Source organism: Gossypium hirsutum, chromosome D12, assembly GCF_007990345.1.
Source record: "Gossypium hirsutum isolate 1008001.06 chromosome D12, Gossypium_hirsutum_v2.1, whole genome shotgun sequence".
NCBI classification, from domain to species: Eukaryota; Viridiplantae; Streptophyta; class Magnoliopsida; order Malvales; family Malvaceae; genus Gossypium; species Gossypium hirsutum.
The window spans coordinates 27,553,276-27,577,271 of record NC_053448.1 but is presented as its reverse complement, the minus strand read 5'-3'; the positions used below and the strand labels follow the sequence as shown (position 1 = coordinate 27,577,271).

Below are 23,996 nucleotides of genomic sequence, written 5' to 3'. Positions count from 1 at the left end.
AATAAATTTATTCAAAAAAACAAATTCAAGGGACATGAAACTTTTCCCAATTACTTTCTTTTCAAACATGGATAAGAATAAGGTGAGGTTAAAATATTACGAAGAAAAATACAAATTGTCATAATGTATCATGTTACATTTAAAACATAATTATTAGATACAAAATTATACAATCATGAATCAAAATAAATAAAAAAAATGTGCTTATTAAATATAAATTTGTTGAGCAATGATTTGATGTCCTTTTAGAGCCACTTCAAATTAGCCCATTGCAATTTTTAGTCAAGAATCTGGGGTAGAAACAATTTTCTTAATTTAAACATAAGGTTGGCATTGACCTAAATAAATAATTAGCAAGGCTAAGTAATATTTTAAATCATCGTTAATATATATGTCCAAAAATGAAATGGGGTTGGTATTTGGTGTAAAAGAGTGATATCAGCTTAGGGAAATTAATGATTTTAATAACAAAAAGCAGGTTTGATTAAAAAAAATTTATATATAAGAAAAGGAAAGAATTGTAATTTAATTTCGAGGGTAGAAGTCAATTCAACGTAAATCCTTTAATTATATTATTAATAAATTAGATATATCATATAAATTTATTAACTTTAAAATTTGAAACTGGTAAAATAAATTATCCTATACACATGCCGTTGAAAATAATTAGCCTAAATATTATTATTTTAATTATAAGTTCAAGTTAATTTTTTTATCCTCAGTTTATTTATTTATTTCAGAAAGGGAAAGCTTTGGTTTTGCCTATAACATAATACATATGTTTTGCTCCCTATTTGGCCCACAAACACAGAAAAAGGAAAACGAAAACGGAGAAAGGAGAAAAAAAAATAAAGTAATAAATTTGGTATAATGGGAACTACCATTTAGGGGGTTCCATCTGAATCTACTTCATTCTTCCCAATTCTTTTTTCTTCTTTTACAAGCAAAATCCGTAGATAAGTTGTAAAAACAATAAAAAAAAAACGAAGCAAAAGAGATTTCTAGGGCCAGACTAGAGGTGCTCATGGGCCGGGCCGGGTCGGGCCCATAAAAATTTTGGCCCGGCCCAAAATATGGGAGTAAGATTTTGCCCAGGCCCGGCCCGGGAAAAAAATCATAAGCCCGGGCCCAGCTCGGCCCGGCCCATTTTTATTTTAAAAATTTTTAAAAAGTATTTTAAAAATATTTTAAAATTAAAAAAATTAAAAAAAAGTATTTTAAAAATATTTTAAAATTAAAAAAAATTAAAAAAGTATGTAAAAAATATTTTAAAATTTTAAAAAATAAATATATTTATTATATTGGGCCGGGCCGGCCCGGGCCGAAAAAGTGGTACCCGAGGCCCGGCCCGTTTTCTAAACATGCCTCGTTTTTTGTCCAAGCCCATGTTTCGGGCGGGCCGTCGGGCCGGGCCGGGCCACCCGGCCCATGAGCACCTCTAGGCCAGACAAAGGATATATTGGCTTTAGCTGCACACGTTGCCCATTTCTAAGCTTCCATCCCACCATTGATTTTCCTCAAATAAGATTAGTTCATCTTTTCCCCTTGTTATCATGTTCCTTGAATCCGCCTCAATATTTCTGCAGACAATAAGTTGAGAACCTTCTCTATTTTGTATGATTGATGTTGTTCCAAATGATGACCTCTCCGGTCCCTTTGGAATGCTAAGACACTAACTTCATTCTACTTTCTAAATTGTAGGGCATATAAAATCTCTCATTTGCCCATTTCTTACGTCGTAATGATTTCTCTTTTGGGATCTTCTCTATCAAACGCTTCCATGATGTACACATGCAAATCGCCTATTTTATGAATCTCCCTTGTTGGATTGCGGGAAACTGCAACAAATAGTAATGCAAACCAGAAAGTAATTGCAGCAAAATGAAGAACAAATGGGTTGTATTTTCTAAGCCTTTAATTCATGGAAATACAAGAATAAATTGCGTTAGATATGTTCAAAGAAAGAGATGAGGAAAGAAATAGAATCAAGATTAGGAAAAATAACAAACAAGTGCATAACGGAATTCATTACCAATTCTAACTTATTTCTCCCCTTTAAGTAGCAGATCCTAACTCTCGTGCAAATACCCCTTTGCTGACTTAATTATATCTGACATGGCATTCATCAAAAAATAATCAAATCTTCTAGAATTTATCCTTGCCTATAAACTTCTTGGTCCTTGTTGATCATTGGGCCTAGCCACACCCATGGGTCCTTCTTGCTCATTGACTTCATTCACGAAAAGACGTGAGGATATGTTCCTTGTCTTCCTAAGTTGCTTCACTAATTGGAAAACCTTCGTTGTTCAACTGAGTAATTAGAACGATGTTGACCGCCTCCAAACGTGCGAAATCGTGCAAAAAAATATAAAATCAATGTAGCATTTGCAAGTGAACAGGTCAAATTATAATATAAGTTAGTGTTACAACAAAACACAGGAAAGTATTTCGAGGATTGTACCCAAGGGAGATTGAATTAAATCTAAATATATTATCTACACTAGCATATCTAAATAGTAATTACCAAAACTAACTACTAAAAACAAAGTTAACAAATAGAAATCTCTCAATTGACAGACAGAAGAGTAACTCGCTTCAATGGTTGTAATTAACTTTGGAACTTGGACTTTCATTAGAGAATTAGTTAGTACTTAAACGGTATTACCTCTCGGCCTTTACTACTTAACTAATTGACCAATACACACTTATCTCTTGACCTCATTTTCCTAATCGGGATAATCCATGATTTACTCGGTAAACTTATCTCTCGACCTCATTTATCCTAGATTACTTCCTAGAGTCGTCAATCCTAGTGCATGAATTTATACCAACTAATTCTATTGGAAATCCCTAATTCTTTCGTTTTCACTCCTACATTCTCTCATTAATCTCCTTAAGGATCAAGCCACTCATGAACACAACTTTCATATTTTCTAAAATCAATTTAATCATGCACAAGCACACAAATAAATTAAAATGATAAAAGGATAGAAATTGCTTTGTTTGATAAACTTGATGCGCTCGAAATCGCGAAATCCTTTGACAGTGATTGAGATATCGTCAATTGCAAACAAGAAATGAAATGGAAATATTGAAATACTTAATAATGAAGATTTGGAAGAATAAGAAAATAAGTTGTCTTTTAAAATAAACTAAAACAAAATAAAAACCTAAAATTACTAAGGACATTTTTTTAGTTGGCATGGCTGCCGTGTAGGATGAAAGCCCGTTCTACAGGGCACGCTTTTAATGAATATTTCTACCACCTTAGCTGAAAACGCGTCCTGTGGGATGCATTTCCCCCTCTCTTTTTTAACCCCCACCCTAACACATGAAAACTTTCTAAAACCCAAGAATCTTTATCCTAATTTTTCAGACATATTAGAAATCTCATGATAATTTCAGATACGTATGCTACATATTATATATATTTTTAATCTAAACACTTCTAACAAGACATTTAAAAAAAAAACTACTAAAACTTGTCATGTCCAATCTTTTTGAACCATTTGAAGTTATGTTTGATATTCGGGGTAGTATTTGGTATAAAACGAGCGTTCGTTCTTTTGAGACCTTCCATAACTAAATTTTAAGTAGACTGTCGGTATAAAGAGATTTGCGTAAGGATAAGATTGTTTACGTTAAAGAGTTGAATTTTGAAAATCGACCCAACACACTAAATTAGATCAAGTAAGTTTCATGGGTGTTCTTATTGCATAATTAGTACTCTTCTTTTCTACATAATGATTTCATTTTAAACATGTCTTGAAGATGAGTCGACGAGTTAAAGCTGTTATTTATTACGATTGTGAAATTTGTAATATCAAAATTACGGTCGTTTTTGCATCAGGCCAAACAATGGAATTGGCTTTCGACCAGACCATACAATTGCTGGAGCTTCGATCCAAAATTAGGTGAAAAGTGGGGAGTTCAAGCCGGAGAAAATTTTGAGCTTCAAATATAGATATCTAGCGTCAGTGGACCTTGTTTGATGTGAAATATGTGAGCTTAGAGGCAACATGGTGATCGAGGTAATTCTCAAGACACATTGCTCTAGTGGATCATCTATACTAGAGTTATATGTTGAGTTTGTCGATGTCTATAAAGGTGGTCCAAGTTTGACAATAGTTCTAGTTAATGCCAGAACGATACATGAAGTTGAAAGTCCAACCATAAAGTTGTGCAGTGGGTTATATCATTGTTACAAAGCTCCCATTATAAAATCCCAGAATTAACAATGGGAGGATATTCACCGGTTTCAGCCCTCGATTTCAACTTTGGCACAAAGTCCATCCAATAGTTGAGGTTTGTCAATAACTGCAACTTCGACACCTCGATACGACATTCTTTTAGTGCTTTTGATTTCAACTTGCAAAGGTTGATGTCCTATGTTGGAAATACTTATATGGTTATGCATCAAGTTACATCGGGGGGCAATTCATAAGTGATTTTGGTTGTAATGAAAGGTACACAAGAAGGGATGATGTACTCCCTACAACCTGCATTAGAGAAGGGTCATCCAACCTTGGACATGCAACTAGGGTTGATAGCGAAGAGGAATCTAAATTGGATAACAATCCGATCCGAGAGTCCGGGCTGGATGGTTCAAAAATTACGTTGATTTATGAACCAAAGTCAATTCCTATTGAACCAGAAGATGGTGGTTCCAATGGTGAAGGTTTGGGCAATGTTGTAGGAATCTATCCAAATTTTAAGGCATATGCACCTCCAACCCATATGCATAGTGTTAACCTAAATGTTGAAGATGTGTCACATCCTGAAAACTGGATTAGAAGAAATTAATATTGTGAAATTATTTCAAGTGAGTTAATCTTGTTCAGTGGATAGGTGTTGTGCTTGTGTATGAAAAGTTTTGGGTTCGAATCTTTCCTTTGATTTTTTTATTTTTATTACAACCCTTATCTTTGAACGTTTGACTTATATATTATTTTCACTAAATGATGAAAAGAATGAGCCTTCTAGTTCTGTGGTAAGGCATTAGTTTATCCTTTGGTCTTGTGTTTGAATTCCTGTGTATGTAAAATGGAAAATTTATTTTTATTTTAAACTCTGAGAAAAATCTGATGTGGATATTTGCCAAAAGTTAGTGGTAGTTTTATTAAAAAAAAGTGAGGGATTAACTCCTAAAACCCCTCCACAAAAATTTGTTGTCCCTTTTTCTCCCTTACTCTCCATTTTTCTCTTCTTTCCCCTTATTCTTCAATTATTTTTCTTCTTTTCTTTTCTTTTATTTTTTTTTCTGATTTACTTCCCTGACGTTTTTTCACTTCTACTTTCTCTTTTGTTTCATTCTTTTTTTCCTCTAAAGACAATCGTAGAAAATTCTTATTTTGTGGAATTTTTATTTATTATGATTCCTCTGCTACTGCTCTATTATCACAATGTTTCTATTCTGTCGTATTTTTGAATGGGGAAATTCTTATTTTCGTCTTAGTATAGGTAATATATACGATTTTTATTTTCTTTCTTTTCATGGTAAGAATAATGTGTTCTTTTCTATATGAAGGGTAGGGGCTTTAATCGTTTTTATGAATATATCAGAAGAATTTTTGGCATTTTTGAGTCTATTAATGATAATCATTTGTGCTTTGGTTAGGGGAAGGATGTAAGTTTAACGACAGTACCCCATCGAACTAAGTTTCAACGTTAAGTTGATGTTTTGCCAGGTAAGTTTGGTATATTAGTTTAGGACTGGTTTTGCTAAGTTGTGTTTATCAAATTCAAGTTTTGGTGTTGGTATTGGGTTAATTTATGATTGTTAATTGATGTGATATAATGTCATATGTAGGATTCGAGAGTGCTCGTTTGTGTGGTTAATCAAAATAACAATCAAGTGCATGTCTTTAACCCAAAACACAGTTTCAAAACCTAGAAATAAAAAAAAAACAATAGCAAAATTTGAACTACAGGCTACGACACACGACTGTGTGGTAGACCATGTGGAGCAGACGGCCGTGTGTAATTTAGTAGCCTATGTTGTAGGCCGTGTGGAGCACACAGTCGTGTGAAATTACATGGACCGTTTGGACCACATAAGCTAGGTTTTTGGGTAGTGTGGACCTTTTAGGTTAATTTTGAGGCTCAATTAGGGGTCGATTAAAGGACTTGGAAATTGGGTTTGTGGGTATTATGTAGGCTCAAAAAAGCATAAGTTTTAGTAAACAAACATGGGTAAGTGTATGAGGTATGTTAAATAAGTTTCGATAAGTATAATAATGCATTATGATTTGCTATAAGTAGGTATGTAAGTTAAGCATGACTATTTTGTAAACCATGTGTGTTATACGTATTTTGTTATCTGTTCTGATAAGCTATTTGATTCAACCATGTAATATGAACATATGATATTATGATTCTGTATGTGCATTGGGGTGGGTTATGATGTTGGAGGAAGTGTCTTCAAGTAGTATTATTGTATTTTCATCTTTGGCAGCTCAACTGTACCTTTTTGAGTGGTATACCACCATGACCTGGTGTGATTGGATGGATGGAATCTTATAGTCCTAATTGGTGTGGTTGGTTGGGCGAAGTTGGTTTGAAGCGGATGGGGGTAGGATTTGTGTATGTATTTGTTCTAATCTGATATGATATATGTGTTTCTGAAAACTTGACAATCTGGTCTAATATATGTTTATGAAAATATGATATTCCAATCCGAATTATGTTCCGAAAATATGACATAAGGATCTGATATATTTTTTTGGTAATACAACATTTCGAGATATTTTCTACATTATAAGAAAAATTTTGTGATGACGTTTACATATGTGCTTGTTAAATAAAATTATATTTGTGGGTCGAGTCACACATTGGGCTTTTAGATATTCATTTGTTTAATAGGTTCCAGGTTAAATTCCAACTTAGGATTGGACGGCGTGCGGGAACTTAGATTGTTTTCTCAAATAATTAAAATTTGGTGATTTTCGTAACTATATATTTTTGGACTTTTGGGTCTGTAATCCATTTTTGGGCTTGGTTTTGGTTTTGGTTTTGGTTTTGTTTTCGGTTTTGTTTTTCATTGCTTTGTTCGTCGATATTTGATATCTTCAAACATAAAACTGCAAATATCATACGGGTTAACCAGCTAAAATTTAGATTTTAAAACTAAAACTCTAAAAAAATTTCTGGTAAAAGTATAAGTATCAAATTAAGCATTTTCAAAAATGAAATGAATTTTGTACTTGATTTCATAAAGAACTTGTAAGTGCTTTACCGGGAACAATATTTTTGGATCATACAGTTTCTAAGCTAGATTTAAAATTAGTTTTTCAAACGAGATTAAGTAACTTCTTATGATTCGGCCATAACGATAGGGCTAGGTTTGGGGTTTTACATTTAGTGGTATCAAAGCTAGGTTGTAAAACTCGGGCTGTAATTTTTGGGTTCCAATATTTTTTAAATGAAATTGTTTTAATTTAGAATTTGGAATTCTGATAACATATTTTATGTCTGGTTATAAAATGTGAATTTGAGCCTTCCAAATCAGTCCAAGTATGCATGTATACTTCAATTAACTGTACTTTAGTAACTTTTACTTTAGTACTTTAGTAAAGCCATTAGATTTAGAAACTATAAAATAAGACATCTCTATCTTAAGATAAGTATATCGAATAAAATTTAAACTTAGGGTTTAAACATAAACCTAAGCCCAACCTTGTGACTTCTGAACTATAGAAAAGTAAGATAATGTTTTTGTTGTATATGTGATCTTGGTGTGCAAGGACGTGGCGGACGTTGTCGAATGACTCACGCTGTGTCCTCTTTTCCGAGTAGCTTGCCCAATTTCGAAATTAGCGATGCTGTGGAGATTCCTATTTCTAAGGGTGGTAATCGGAAAGTTGGAGACGATGTTATGTACTAGGATATGTTTAGAGATCTACAAAGGGCCGTTAAGGTCCAATCTATATCTGTGAGTTAAGGGTATGTGACTGAGCGACTTCGGTCGAATGATACTAAGTTAGCAAAAGGGATTAATCGATTAGAGAAAGAGGAAAAGGAAATGAATAAGTATGAAATAAAAAGAGCTTTGGTCGTGTTGACTTGAATATGAAATTTAGGAAACGAGCCAAAATAGTTAGGCCTCAACGGCTTGAGGCAATTGTAAGTGTATTTTAATTCGTGCTTATTGTGGTAGGAATCATCCGGGTGTGTTGGAGGAATGAGGGAGTGTGTTTTAGATCTGGATCTAATGAGCATCGTGTCAGGGATTTTTCACGAGATTCCTTTAGTCAGATGCAAGTGTCAGCTCAGAGAGGGAATCAAGGATTGGTTTGAACAACTAGGCATCAAGAGGATAGAGATGCATCTGGTATCAATAAAGTTTCATCTGGAATTATACCCTGTATTGATTAAGTGTTTGATTGTTATTAGAGTTTCTGAGGCTTTAGGATCGTATTATTAGTAGAAAATTGTCTGGGTTTGCATTGAAATCAGAGTTGCACAGCGATAGTATAGTGATCAATTGGGAATAAGAAATTTTAAATTTTGTGGTGAAGTGTGTGGTGTGACAGCGGGAATTTCGAGGACGAAATATTTTAAGGAGGTGTGAGTTGTCACATCCCGAAAATAAGGTTAGAAGAAATTAGGATTGTGAAATTATGTCAAGTGAGTTAATCTGGTTCAGTGGATAGGTGTTGTGCTTGTGTTTGTGAGGTTTTGTTTCAAATATTTCCTTTGAATTTTTGTTATTTTTATTCCAACCCCTATCTTTGAACGTCTAGCTTATATATTATTTTCATTCAACTGATGACAAGAATGAGCCTGCTGGTTCAATGGTAAGGCATTTGCTTATCCTTTGGTCTTGTGTTTGAATCCCTGCGTATAGAAGTGAACAAATTATTTTTGTTTTAAACTCTAGGAAAAATCTGATGTGGATGTTTTCTAGGAGTTAATGGGTAGTTTTATTACAAAAAAGTGAGAGATTAACTTTTCAAATCCTTCCACAAAAATTTATCATACCTTTTTCTCCCTACTATCTCATTTTCTCCTTTTTCCCCTTATTCTTCAATTATTTTTCTTTCTTTCTTTTCTTTTTTTTAGTTACATCCTTGACCTTTTTCCACTTCTCCTTTCTCTTTTGTTTTATTCTTTGTTTCCTCTAAAGACAATAGTAGAAAATTCTAATTTTGTGGAATTTTTCTTTATTATAGTTCTTCTATTACTGCTCTATTATCGCAATGTTTCCGTTGTGTCATATTTTTGAATGGGGAAAATTCTTATTTCCATATCAGTATAGGTAATGTATACGATTTTTATTTTCTTTCTTTTTGTGGTAAGAATAAGTGTTTCTTTTCCATATGAAGGGTAGGGGGTTTAATTGTTGTTGTGAATATGTTGGAAGAATTTTGGCCTTTTTGAGTCTATCAATGATAATCGTTTGCGCTTTGGTTAGGTGAAGGACGTGAATTTGACGACAGTACTCTGGCGAACTAAGTTTCGCTGTTAAGTTGTTGTTTTGTTGGGTAAGTTTGGTATATTAGTTTAGGGATTAGTTTTGCTAAGTTGTGTGTATCAAATTCAAGTTTTGGTGTTGGTATTGGGTTAATTCATGATTGTTAATTAATGCAATATAGTGTCATATGGAGGATTCGAGAGTGCTCATTTGTGTGGTTAATCACAATAACAATTCGGTGCGTGTCTCTAACTCGAAAACATAATTCCAAAACCAAGAAATTGGAAAAAATAAAAAGAAATTTTGGACTACAAGTAATGACACAAGGCTGTGTGGTAGGCCGTGTGCTATGTATAATTTAGTAGCCTATGTGGTAGATTGTGTGCCCCACACGACCGGTGTGGTTGGCGGTGTGAAGCACATGCCCGTGTGAGATTACATGGATCGTGTGGACCACACGAGCTAGGTTTTTGGGCCGTATGGGCATTTTGGGCCAATTTTGAGGCCCAATTAGGGGCTGATTAATGGACTCAAAAATTAGGTCCTTGGGCATAATTTAGGCCCAGAAAAGCATAATTTTTAGTAAACAAACATGGGTAAGTGTAGGAGGTATGTTAAATAAGTTGCAATAAGTATAATAATGCATTATGATTTACTATAAGTAGGTACATGAGTTAAGCATGACTATTTTGTAAACCATGTATGTTATACGTATTCTATTATCTGTTCTGATAAACTATTTGATTCGACTATGTAATATGAACATATGATATTATGATTCTAAATGTGCATTGGGGTGGGTTATGATGTTGGAGGAAGTGTTTTAACACAGTATTATTGCATTTTTGGTGGTTAAACTGTAGTATATGTTTGGCAACCCAGTTGCACCTTTATGAGTGGCATACCACCACAACCCAGTGTGATTGGATGGATTGACTCTTGTAGTCCTAACTAGTGTGATTGGTTGGACGGAGTTGGTGTGTAGCGGATTGGGTAGGAATTGTGTCTGCATTTGTTCTGGTCTGATATGATATGTGTTTATGAAAAGTTGACATATTGGTATGATATATGTTTATAAAAATATGATATTCTGATCTGAATTATGTTCCAAAAATATAACATAATGATCTGATATATGTTTTTGGTAATACAACATTTTAATATGATATTTGTACATTATAAGTAAACTTTTGTGATGACATTTACATATGGCTTCTAGCTTATTCATTTGTTTAACATGTTTCAGGTTAACTTCAACCTTAGGACTGGACGGCGTGCGAGAGCTCAAAATGTTTTCTTAGATAATTAAAATATGGTGGTTTTCGTAATTATCTATTTTTGCACTTTTGGGTCTGTAATCTGCTTTTGGGCTTGGTTTTGGTTTTTTTTTGTTTTCTTTTGCTTTGTTCATCGGTATTTGATTTCTTCAAACATAAAATTGCAAATATCACACAAGTTAACCAACAAAAATTCAGATTTTAAAACTGAAACTCTGAAAATTTTTTTGCTATAAGTCTAAGTATAAAATTCAACATTTTGTAAAAAATAAATGAATTATGTGCTTGATTTTAGAAAGAACTTGTAAGTTTTTTGTCGGAAACAATATTTTTGGATCACACAATTTCAAAGCTAAATTTTAAATTAATTTTTCAAATGAGATTAAGTAACTTATTGAGATTTGGCCATAACGTCTAGGTCGGGTTTTATGGTGTTACAAGGTGAGTTAGAATTTCCAAAACTCCCTTAAAGAAGATCAAGCTATGCAAGTTCCTCGTTATACGTTAGCGATTTACAAGTTTACATGTAGTTTTTCTCAAAATATGCTTTTGTTGCTACGGCGAAGTAGTACGACATAAAGCACAAGGTAAACTTTTACGTCACAAAATCTTGATTGGAGAAATTTGAGGCATATTCTGCGATGTCGGATGACAAATGTTTATGGAAAATCATGAAATTTGTGAGAAAGAAGACGAGGTTCTAGACCATCAAGAAATATAGTGCTCCATATACTTTTGTTGTCAAAGGTACGTGACATGGTCATCCGAGATTTTATTCTAGCCTCATATATGGTATGTGGCACAATTGAATTTCTTTAAGGACCTGAATTTAAAGGAGCTTTGAGAGTTAATTGAGCAAATTAGAGATTTGGTGGACTTTACTAGAAATTTTGGGAAATTTTGTGACTGTCGGTAAATAGTTAAGTTTCAATTCTGGTTTGGTTAGGATGGAACTAACTAGTTCCAAAGTGGGAGACATAATAATTATCGATGATTGGATAAAAGAGAGTGGGAGACTATGTATAGGAGTTATATAAATATAGGTGAAAGTGGACATTTTTGCAAAGAAAAAATTCTCCTTAATTTTATTTACAAAATTTCTTCTTACTTGCACTGTCTTCTTCGATTGTTTTGAAAAGAGGAGAACTTAGGAGAGCTCTGCATGGAGTAGAAGTCATGAGAATTGAAGTCTAGAAGTAGAGAAATTCAAAAACTAGTAAGCTTCTTAACTTTTTATGCTTAAGAATTATTGAAAGAAGAAGGGCAAGAACTCTTTATAAGTTTCTATAAACTGGGTTCTAGGTTTTAAGGTTTAAATGAATTCAATTTAATTGAGACAAGTCGTTGTCATGCTTAGCTGCCAAGATGGAGGAGGCTCTGGCGTTTGGACAAGCTAAGTTGACGAGGATAAAAGAAGTAAGGTAAGTTTCTGTATTCTAGTTTTCGGTGATTAATGATGTTGTGTCGTTTGCTTGAACTACATACATGTCTGCTTTGAGTCACGACTAGAACCATGGTTGTGTATGGACATAGAAAATGGGTAAGTTGTGTATGCATAATATTGTGAGTGTGTACCCTTGCAAGTCTATTTGCTGAATGATACTTAGTTATGATTTGCTGAGTAGATGAATGGTGTACTATATGTTATAGTAACTAGTGAAATGAAATGTATGAAAATATGTGTTAATATTGTATGCAGAGTACGGAGGAAATTTACTTGGCAAGGTAGATGAAGTTAGGGATAATTGGAGGAATAGAGAAATGGTTGGATCATTAAGGGGAATACAAAGGATTTTGGTCACATCATGGAATGTTATTGATTGGCTCGCTAGAGCGAAACTGTGACAACGGTCTATCGACCCTATGGAATGACACCGCAATGGTAGCTATCAAATGGCTCGCTAGAGTGACACCGTGACGATGGTCTCTGGACTCTGAGGGACACCAAGATGGCGGTTATCAACAGGATCTTTTGGGCGGCACCATGGAAATGGTTATTAGGTCCTTTAGGGTGAGACCTCAGAAGAGGTTTAGTGATTCCTCAAAATCAGGAGTTCAGTAGGACATTAAGCACGGGTTCATATGTGTAAGACCATAGCTAGGCTATGGCAACATATGGAGTTTGCCAGGACATTAAACATGGGTTCATACTAAGTAAGACCATATCTGGGCTACGGTATCAGATAAAGTCCGCCAGGATGATGAACTAGGAAGCTGACAGGGCAAGGAAAGAGAGATCATTGTATGAATCGCGCGGGGAGTAGTATGATTGGATGAATGTGGCGTGTTTGAGAACACAGGTAAACGAGAAAGTGAAAGAAACCACCAAACTACGAAGATAAGAAAGATTGGTAGAAGTGTCTAACGCCCTAATAATCTTAAGTTGGATTTGTTAAATTCTACCATAGTTAAGGTGTGGGTTGTAGGTTCGAGTCTTGGTGAAGTTTGTTCTATAGTTTTTGTTAATTGTAGTTTCTAGTGTAGTTTTTGAGTTAAACTCTAAGAGGTGGTTGGATGGAGAGAAGAGTTAAGGGGTTAGTGGGTTAGTGGTTGGTGAGGATTAGATTTTGCTTATATTTTTGTTATTTGTTTTATTTGAAAAAAATAAATCTGATAAGAAAAATCCCTCCCTTTTCCCTCACGTTTTTTTGTTTCCCCATAGTCCTACTTTTCTTTTTATTTTTCCATTCTTCACGTAAGTTTTGAGAAGAAATTGGCAAATTGTCTATTTGAGTTCTTGGTCTATAGTGGCTTGCTTTCATTAATTCTTGATATTCAATTCAGTAGGGGGTGTTCGATTGTTTAGGTTTTTATGTGATTTTTTAGTTCGTCTCCTTTTTTATTGGCTATTGATTGGTTCTTCTTAAACTTTCATTTTTGTTAAGATGTGGTGGATTAAGTGTAATCGATTGATTGCCTTTTAGATAGGGTTCGCGAGACGGATGATCCACCAACAAAATAGGAGTACTATGGCACTGTTCACTCAAGGGTAAGTGTTTCCTATCAATTTAGGGAGTTGTTAAGGGTTGAAAATAGGTTGGGTTGGTTGTAACGATTTTGTGAGTCAGTTTTGGTAATCATTAAGGTGACTTATTTGGTGACCTAATGGTTGTTTTTAAGATTCTGGATGACTCGTGGGAGTTTTGGCATCGAAATTGGGTCAGGTGCATAATGAAAAAATCGAAAACTATCGACGAAAGCCAAATTGGGGCCTATCGACGCTACCTGAGTGTGTGGCCCCAATTTTTAGAATTTTCCCTAGGGTTGTACATTTCATCCTGATCGACTGTGGGCTTTTCGTAGGGTTGGTATGTGTGGTATAAGCTATAAAACATGAAATCTGCTACTCTCTTAGATTGAGATTGATGTAATAACGTTTAATATGCTTTGGGGTTTCATGATTGATTTTCGAGGTAGCTGGTAGGATTTTCTGCCATTAGTTGAGTTTGCCTACAATAACAGCTTCCAGTATAGTATTCAAATGGCACCTTATGAGGCTCTGTATGGTCGTAAGTGTCCTACTCCATTCTATTGTAATGAGTTGGTTTTTGAGACCGAAGACAAAGTTAGACTGATTCGGAATCATCTTAAGCTGGCTTTTGATAGACAGAAGTCTTATGCAGATTTGAAAAGGAGGGACATCAAGCATTCTGCGGGGGACTATGTGTTCCTCAAGGTATTGCCATAGAAGAAGGTTCTACAATTTGGACATAAGGGCAAGTTGAACCCTGGGTTCATTGGGCCGTATAGGATTCTGAACCGTGTGAGACCAATTTCTTATCAATTGGAGTTACCTCCAAAGTTAGACCATATCCATGATGTGTTCCACATCTCCATGTTGAGGCAGTATCGGTCTGACCCATCTCATGTTGTTTTTGTCGAGGAGATTGAGGTTAGACCGAATTTGATGTGCAAGGAGGAGCCAGTTCAGATTTTGGATTGAGATGTGAAGGTATTGAGGAGGAAATCCATTCTGTTAGTTAAGGTTTTGTGGCAAAATCATGGCACAGAGGAAGACACGTGGGAACCTGAAGACTTGATACATCAATAGTATCCGCATTTGTTTGAATCAGGTAAATTTCGAGGCTTAAATTTCATTTAGTGGGTAGAGTTGTAATGCCCCAATAATCTTAAGTTGAATTTATGAAGTTTTGTCATAATTGAGTGCTTGGTTCGGTGGTTGGAGGTGCTGGGTGTACGGTGTGGGTCGTAGGTTTGAGTATTCGTGAAGGTCGTTTTGTAGTTTTTGTTAATTATGGTTTCTAGTGCAGTGTTTGAGTCAAAATCTAAGAGCTGGTTGGATGGAGAGAGGAGTTAAGGGGTTAGTGGTTGGTTAGGATTAGATTTTGTTTTCATTTTTTTATTTGTTTTATTTAAAAGTAAAAAATTCTAATAAACCCAAAATTCCTCCCCTTTCCCTCACGTTCTTTTCGTTTCTCCATAGTCCTATTTTTCTTTTTCTTTTTCCATTCTTCACGTGAGTTTTGAGAAGAAATTGGCAAATTGTCCATTTGAGTCCTTGGTCTGTAGTGCCTTACTTTCATTAATTCTTGATATTCAATTAGTTTTGAGAAGAAATTGCTTTCATTTAAGTTTTTGGTCTGCAGTGCCTTGCTTTTATTATATATTGATATTCAATTAGGTAGGGGGTGTTCAATTATTTAGGTTTCTACGTGATTGGTAAGTTCATCTCCCTTTTTGTAGGTTATGGATTGGTTCTTCTTAAGCTTTCATTTTTATTAAGATGTGGTGGATGAAGTGTAACCAATTGATTGACTTTTAGGTGGGTTTCGTGAGACGGATGATCTACTAGCAAATTAGAAGTCGTGTAGCAATGTTCGCTCAACGGTAAGTCTTTCCTATCAATTTGGGGAGTTGTTAGGGGTTGAAAATAGGTTGGGTTGGTTGTAACAATTTTGTGAGTCGGTTTTGGTAATAATTAAGGTGACTAATTTCGTGATCTAATGGTCATTTTTAGGTTCTAGACAACTCGTGGGAGTTTTGGCATCAAAATCGAGTCAGGTGTGTAATGAAAAACTCGAGAAATGGTGATCGTAGAAAGCTAAAATTGGGGCCTATCGATGCCACACGGGCGAGTGCTTGGCCGTGTGGTAGGCCGTGTGCGAGGCCGTGTGTCACACATGACCTAGGCCATTTTGGGTCGTGTGGGCCACACGGGTTAGGCCATTTTGGGCATGTGGGCCCAAAAGAGCTAGCCACACATGTGCGTGGGCCCAAATTTTAGAAAGTTTCCCTATGGTTATACATGTTGTCCCGATTGACGTGGGCTTGCCGTAAGGTCGATATGTGTGGTATAAGCCGTAAAGCATGATATCTGCTACTCTCTTAGATTGAAATTGACGTAATATTATTTAATATGATATGTATGATCTACTCTGTTATGTATGAGCATGTTTAGTATTTGTTATAAGAGCATATGTATGATATTTGTTCTAGTATCTATCATTATGTTATATCTGATATTATGTCTGTAACTGACAATGGGGCAAGTTATGTATGATGAGGAGGAAGTATTCTGTGTGAGGCAATATCTAGCCAAAATACTAGCAGCAATGCTGCAATTATTTTGAAAAGTGTAGTATGAACACTATGCAGTGTGTATGGCTGGGTGGGTGTTTTATACCCAACGTGGTGTGTTGGGATGGTCGAAGTTGGTGTGTAGTGGATGGGGGTAGGATTATGCATATCTGTATCTGTATGATTCTGTTATAATTCTTATTCTACAAAAGATTTACTTCTGTATCAGTTCTGCCATGAGATTGAATCTGAATTTATGCTTATGTATACATTACACACTGAGTTATCAATACTCACTCTCTGATTGTTTGTTTCATTCAAGTAACCCTTAGACTTAGGTGGGTCGATGCGACGGAAGCTCGGACGTAACCTTTTTTTCGTAAAACTCTATTTACATAACTTGTTCAATTAAAATTCTGGGTTTGGGAGTTTTGTAATTTTGGGACTTTCAGGAGATTTGGGTTAAATTTTGGATTTGGATTTGGATTTTAACTTGGAATATCTTGCATGGCATGTGATAAAACGATTTGTGAAATCAACTGTTTTCGAGAAAACAAACTTGGGTTTTCAAAATATAACTACTTAAGAACTTCCACTGCAAATTATTTGATTTATTTAAAAATGTAAACTATTGACGATTTTAACTGATAAGTATAACAACACGTTTTTAAATAAGTTGTCTTTTATTGGTAACAAAAATATATGATGTTTTCAAAATGATAAGCTCGGAGTTACTACTTTTCTTCATATCATTCCCAGATTTGGCCATAACGTCTACGCTGAGTTTGGGGCGTTACAAAGTGTCTAAAAATGTGGATAATACTGTTGATGAGGGAATTCACCAAATTGTTATGGAGGAAGGAATTTGTATCTGCAATCTTAACATGGCAGATGAAATAAAAAGGATACTCTATTCGAGGTATGAAATATCCGCCATTTTGAGTACCAGTGGTTGACGAGTAAACAAGAATTGGGTGCAAGAAAGTAAGCCAATGAAGCAAATTCTGCGCCAAACGATCTGATTGGTAAAATTCACCAGAAATTCTATAGTTAAAAAATACTTCAGGATAGGATTGTGTGGCGCGGGAGAAATCATAGGGGCCATCAAATGAGGAAGTCCATTATCTTGGATGAAAAGTCAATCGAAAAGTAGTGGAAGAAATGGAAGTCTATCAGGGCAATAGAACATGGGAAAAACCATGTGAGAATACCAAGGGTTGAAATGATTCAAGGATACATGGGATTGAGATAGTTTGTTGGAAACTATCCATTTATTTGAGTGTCTTAAAAGATTGGACTAAAGTGAACGCGCATTTTTGGGGTCCTATCATGACATGTGTCCACCAGGAACAAGGGATGTGGTTTAGTCAACCAAGCACCATATTTAAGTCTATAAAAGATGATATTAGAAAGAGACCTTATTCAGGCAAGGATTCACAATTATGGCAAATACTTGGTTAAACACTAACACCATGTTTGGTTGGATGTATTGGCATAGCCAATACACTCCTAATCGGTGGGCCCCACTTAATCCCCCTTTAATCCATTGTTTGGTTGGTTGTATTTCCATTACGTCCCAAATCTATTCCTTCTCTAATACACCCGGTCCCTTAATAGGTATTCCCCCCATCCAGCGCCGATTAGAGAATCCTTACCCATTTCTTATTTTCGTTTCCTTTTTCTGCCCTCATAGATTTCTGCTTCTTCTTCCATCGGTATTGCAGATCTGTCCTCATTTCTTCTACTTTCATAACAAATCCTCAACATTGTCTTCATCGGAGGCCGATGATGAAAAAATTAGGTAATAACCTTGTCAACTCTGAAACAATAGATGATGATGAAACCATTTGTGTTGTCTCCTATTACAACTATGATATTAACTGTCACTGTGTCAATTTTAAGCCTTTTTAATTCAAGCTTTTGTTTTTGTATTTTTAAGTTTTCAAAATCTGGTTCGCGATCAAAATAGAAGATTTCAGGCCGTCTCATTCTTCTTCAATGGTAAATTTGATTCATTTTTGAGATTATGGAATGACTTAAAGTGAAATTTTTGTTTATTTATGAAGTAAATTAATGGGTCTTGTGTTTTTGGAACAGAAGCTGGTGGGACAGAAAGTTGATTCAGGGGGTCTTTATAGACTGCTTCAATGTGCAAGTAAAGGGGATAAAGCTGGCATAATACAAGAACTAGATAAAGGTGTGGAGCCTAATGGAGCTGATTATGATAGGAGAACTACTCTTCATTTAGCTGCTTGTGAAGGTTGGATTGAAGTTGTTGATTTGCTTCTTGAGAAAGGTGTTGATGTGAATTCTTTAGATCATTGGGGCCGAACTGTAAGTTTCAAATTTCATGTTATTTTATCTAGTATGAACATTTTTTGGAGGGTTGTGATTAATTTATGGGTGTTGAACTGTTGATACAAGGTTGGGGTTAAAGGCGGTTTACGACGGTTCGACCGATGGGTAAAGAATTGTAATGGTTATGGGTGATTGGAATTTGAGTTTTTTTAGGGTCAGAGTTGGAGAGGAAAAAGAAAAATAGTTGGAGTTCGAATGGAATTTGGTCCTTGTAGGTCTTAAAAGGGTGTCTTTGTTTTTTCACCTCCGAATGAGGTTTGCAAGATACTTGAAGCTCGAGGGGGAAATGAATCTGATGTGAGTAATTCTTTTTGTAGCCATTGTCCAACGCACATAACTTTCGACACAATGAGGTTTGCAAGATACTTGAAGCTCGAGGGGGAATCGATCTGGTATTTTGTTAATCTGTTGTTGTTATTGTTAAGCTTATAAAGTTTATGTTTTTAGTTCCAAGAATTGCAAATTTTCTGAATTGTCTGCCTTGTTCTTGACAAATTGTCCATGAGAAACAAATACATCTTCACATCTTCGCATGACAGCATCTGTACTTAAATTTTGAGACATCTAGTCTGCAAATATCATACAATGTTGTGTCTCATTTGAAACCTTATGTATCATTTCCTTGCAATAGGTAGGAATGGACTCTCAAGCTCCGTTCTTTGAAATCGATCACAGTGAGGTTGACATGGAGGAAGCAACCCGTATCGGAGAGGTAAGTTCTTCGGTTTTTAAGTTCCTAGATAGCGTTTGGTATGATCTCCTCACCTTGCTTTAGGCCATATGGCCTCAATTTCTTTTTATGGTATGTAATCTATATATGAGTGCATGATCAAGACATGTCTAATTTGAGTGCAAGTTTGTGGTCATTGGCTGCCTGTGTTTGCCATATTCTTGATGTTTCACTGAGGACAACTCGTCACATATGGAGTGACCGGCATACATATTTTCTTGATTTAAACTTTTATATACGAAGTTACCTATTCTTTTCCTTCCCTTTTTCCTATATAAACTAGTTTACCATTGTTTTCAAACTATTTATTGCATCTTTTTCGAACTACGTGGTCTTTCATCTAATACAAGTTACTTTTTAGTGATACTTATGCTACTACAATTGATTTTACATTCAGATCTTGGCTCATCATTTTGGGGGATGGCTTTGATTCTTGCATCCACAAATCTCCTCACTACAAGAATAGCTGCTGGTTGTTTTCTTCTTACTCTCGTTGTCGTGCTCTTTTATGCTAAAAATGTAAGATATCAAGGATGATGGAATTTCCTGATAAAAATTTGCATTAATATTTAGATACTTTCTTTCTGTCCTTTTTTATTTTGTATTCTTCAAAGAGTACTTTTAAAGTTTTAACTTGTAATGTGTATGGTTATTTAAACAGTGGACACTTCGAGGACTGTCCATCGGTGAGTACCCTTATAACCTTGTGGTGACTTGTGTTTTTATAACTAGGAGTTGAACTTGAAGTGCTAACAATTTTGTTATCTATAAACTGGATTCTTCAGGTTTTATTATTTTCCTTGCTCTAATTTGGTTTTTGCAAGAAAGGACAACAGTTCATATTCTCCGTTATGCCATTCTATTCATCGGTATAGGCTCTCTTGTCGTATTTTCTTTATCGTTCCCAAAGAACAATTTCATTCTACCATCTCTTCCGTGAAAAGAAATGTTGCTTATTTCTTATTTTGGAAATTGCAGGTGTCATGAACAGTATGTTTTCAGTCTATGGTATGTCTCGGTGATGGTGTTTCCTCTGACATTTTTTTTGTTTCAATTAAGCATTAAATTTGAGGTGATTTGAATATTGTTTGCATAGATATCTATGATGATCTAATATCTCGAGGAGTCAACTCCAGTGATGCCAAGAAGTTTGCAGAAATTTGTCCTTGCCCCTGCAATGGAGTTGGATGGGGGTTTATATGGTGAGAAACTAACACTTGAAGCATTGGCTTTCCTGTTTTCAATGATTATTTCTGTCTTGCTGCTCACATTCTTTTTGTACACTATTTGCAGGGGAATGATATCATTCATATTTCTTGGTGCATCAGTGTATCTAGGAGTTCTCATCTTAGCTTGACCTGAGGTACAGCCTCCTTCTGAAAGGATATTTTTTCCTTTGTTTGCTAGAATAGGTGATTTAGATTGAAATTTAAAGCAATAGCATGAGGCAATGTTATATTGGAGTAGCGGTGAACATTGCTATAGTTGAGTGGAAGTGAAATATGCATGATATTGTTATTATTCCATTAAGCTGCTCTGACATTTAAGGAACCTGGCTTTGCTCTATAATTCAACTATAGGTTATCTAGCTGCAACGTGATTGATGATATCTTTGTTTTTTAAGTTGAAATTCGTTCTTTATTCAACATTGCTTCTTAAAAAGTGGTAGTTTGCTGTAATCTAGTATAAACATGAATCTATCTGATTGGTATTTATTACATTGATTTGAAAGAAAAGGCTATGAATCATGGTTTTAAAAATCTCAAGCTATTTCTTTTTCTTTTATTGTCATGCCTTGAATTTGCCATTTTATTTTCAATTTCAGGTTCTGGGATTGGTTGAAAGTCATCTTGGTACTGGCAAGTTATTATTGTACATCATTCAGCACTGTGTTAAAATGGAGGATGCCATTTTTCCTTATTCACAACATAGTTTATTTGTTTGTAATTTGATTCATCATTCATCTAGTAATGTATTGTAGTGCAATTCTGCTTTTGGTATTAGATAGTAACAACTTGGCTTCATTCTTTGTAACCCTTTCTCATTTGGGCTCAGATTCCTTTTTTTTTTCAGACTGCACTAGACTAAACCAGATTGTAAAGTAATATTATTTCCAGTTTTAATTCATTTTCAGCCCATCATTCTGAATGCTAAGGTTGCAAATATGAGTTTTGAAGGGTTAGTTTTATTTGCAAATATATTTAACACCATAATATACCCAGTATCCTACTTGCAGATTTGAGGGCAAAACACCACTCTTTTTACATGGTAATACCTAAGATATTTTACTCATTCATTTCACATTTAAATAAAGGAAAAATGGAACATACCAATTTCACATTCTTTTTACATGATTTTATTAAATTCATATAAGAATATTTAATATTAAGAATTGTATTAAATTATATATTTTTATTAAATTATATTTAATAATAATTATGTTAAATTATATTTTATAGTATTATATATTATGATTTTAGAAAATTCATATAAGAATATTTAATATTAAGAATTTTATTAAATTATATATTTTTATTAAATTATATTTAATAATAATTATGTTAAATTATATTTTATAGTATTATATATTATGATTTTAGAAAATTCATATAAGAATATTTAATATTAAGAACTTTATTAAATTATATTTAATAATAATTATGTTAAAATATGATTAAATTATTTATTATTTATATTAATAATCTTATTAAAATTTAATAACAATAACAATAATCATTTACCTAAACAAATTTATGCTAAGGGTATTCTAGTCATTTTAGTTTTTTCCATTATGCTATTACACCTCTATTCCATTCAACCAAACACAAGAATACTATTACGCCTCTATTCCATTACATTCAACCAAACAATTGATTTGCTATTACGCTACTATTCCATTACACCTCTATTCCATTACGCCTTTATTTCATTACGCCTCTATTCCAATACAGCGAACCAAACGTGCTGTAATAGTTGTCATCAGTTCGTAATGGCAAATATGGGTATCATTAGTGAGGCATATTAAGAAGGGTATAACGAAGGTCAGGAGCAATTGTAAACAGGGTCAAGACTCCTAAGAGAATAATTCTAAAGTGTCCTTGGTTATGATGAAACATGTTGTTACGTCTGCCAAAAGTTGATTCAGAAAGAACAAGGCACTAGCTACGGCACAATATTTGCGAATTCTCTTACGAAATCCAGGATGTTCTAATACGATGCATAAAATCTCATCTTCCTAAGTTTTTATGAAGTCTTTCATGGCTACCTATGTATAGATCTCACTAGATTCCTTTGAACTTACAAGATTTGTTGCATGAATCAAAGGTAGATAAAGACTTAGGAATCGAATTGAGGGGCACCCTTAGAGGCCACGCCTCGAGGTTAAAGTTGGTTATATTTTTATTAAAGTCTAGAGTTAAACTATAAATTCATGCTAGGTTTAATGAGGCACCAATCTTGTAAGAATTTTAATTCTCGCATAATATGAGTTGCAATTGGGGTTATATTATTAAACTTGATATTGTCTAAGCCCTTGAATAAATCAATTAAAATACTGTTAAATAACACGAGTTTTTCTTGTGACATTTGGTACCCAAACCTTTCCTTTGGGTCAGGTAGAGGGTGTTATAATATTGACTTTTTCATTTTTAAAAACTCGTGTTACAATATCCAAACCTATCATTTTGGGTTACGAAGTTCAATAGACCCAACCAAGGTATTATCGGGGGATCATACGGAGTATACATGACACGATGGACTTGCGACTGTGGAAGGTTTCAAGCACTTTGTTTTCCATGCACACATGCAATTGCTACATGTGCCTCGGTATGACTGGATTGTATGAGCTATGTTGACGAAGTGTACAAACTAGAACACATGTATAACATATGGAAATTTGAATTCCATCGGTCCCGAATGAACGTATGTGGTCGCCTGTATCGAGCACTCCGTTCAAGTTGGTATCAAATACTTCATTGTATCGCAAGCCAAAAGGCTGGTCGACTTCTACTCAGATACGTGACAATATAGTTATTCGATAGAGGATAGACCGACCGATGTTATGCAATTATTGTAGGATCCCAGGGCATGCGAGGCCAACATTTCACCACTTGGGGAAAACATTAAGGACAAGACCTCATTAACACATTTATTCATTCTTTTGATAGAAAATTTGTTCATTTTTTTCATTGCTCATCATTTTTTGGTAAATTGTGAATATTGATAAATTATTGGTGTAAAATATACTAGAAGACAATATAAGTAATTTTCTTTTTCATTTTTCCATAAATTGCAAACAAAATAAGTATACATTATTCATAACAAATACATTATGGATGGAAAAAAATTTATTACAATACAAATTAAAAGTTAACAAACTAAGGGATTATTTACATGACAACTTTTGTGGGAAAAAAACATCGGTGTCAGGCCGAATGTGTGCCACAACCTGGTGGGTGTCAGTTGCGAGACAGATTTATTTGTACTAGTTGGGATTTCAGCTCCTCATCTTTATCGCCTTCGTCTTCTCCTCAAGCTCTATATTCATCTTCATCTTCTTCCACCATGGTTGAGTGTGATGTCCTCCTACGTTGTCATCGTATGTCCTCTATTCCACTAACAGGTCATTGCGAAGATGAGCCACCTCAGTAGAATACTGAGGCTAGGGGTGTTTACAACACTC

The 23,996-nt window shown here is 34.6% G+C and overlaps 1 protein-coding gene across 2 annotated transcripts; it reads left to right on the top strand.

Moving 5' to 3' along the window:
• The first annotated feature begins 18,639 nt into the window (after window positions 1–18,639).
• Window positions 18,640–20,920, top strand: LOC107919376 (uncharacterized). 2 transcript variants are annotated; one of them, XM_041106595.1, is made up of 7 exons: window positions 18,640–18,977; window positions 19,713–19,834; window positions 19,977–20,001; window positions 20,101–20,184; window positions 20,294–20,323; window positions 20,412–20,517; window positions 20,609–20,917. In XM_041106595.1, exons 2-7 carry the CDS (start codon window positions 19,736–19,738, stop codon window positions 20,670–20,672), a joined length of 408 nt encoding a protein of 135 aa, XP_040962529.1. In that variant the 5' UTR covers window positions 18,640–18,977; window positions 19,713–19,735; the 3' UTR covers window positions 20,673–20,917. The 2 variants fall into 2 exon arrangements, with proteins under 2 accessions (XP_040962529.1, XP_040962530.1); XM_041106596.1 differs by lacking the exon at window positions 18,640–18,977 and adding an exon at window positions 19,211–19,297 and having other exon boundaries at window positions 20,609–20,920.
• The last annotated feature ends 3,076 nt before the right edge of the window (window positions 20,921–23,996 follow it).

Excerpts from the sequence above, each read along its gene's own strand:
- LOC107919376 (XM_041106596.1), top strand. The coding sequence starts at position 19,736 with ATGGCTTTGATTCTTGCATCCACAAATCTCCTCACTACAAGAATAGCT. Across the intron at positions 20,324-20,411 it reads CAGTATGTTTTCAGTCTATG|ATATCTATGATGATCTAATA; the intron begins GTATGTCTCGGT and ends TTGTTTGCATAG. Across the intron at positions 20,518-20,608 it reads GTTGGATGGGGGTTTATATG|GGGAATGATATCATTCATAT; the intron begins GTGAGAAACTAA and ends CACTATTTGCAG.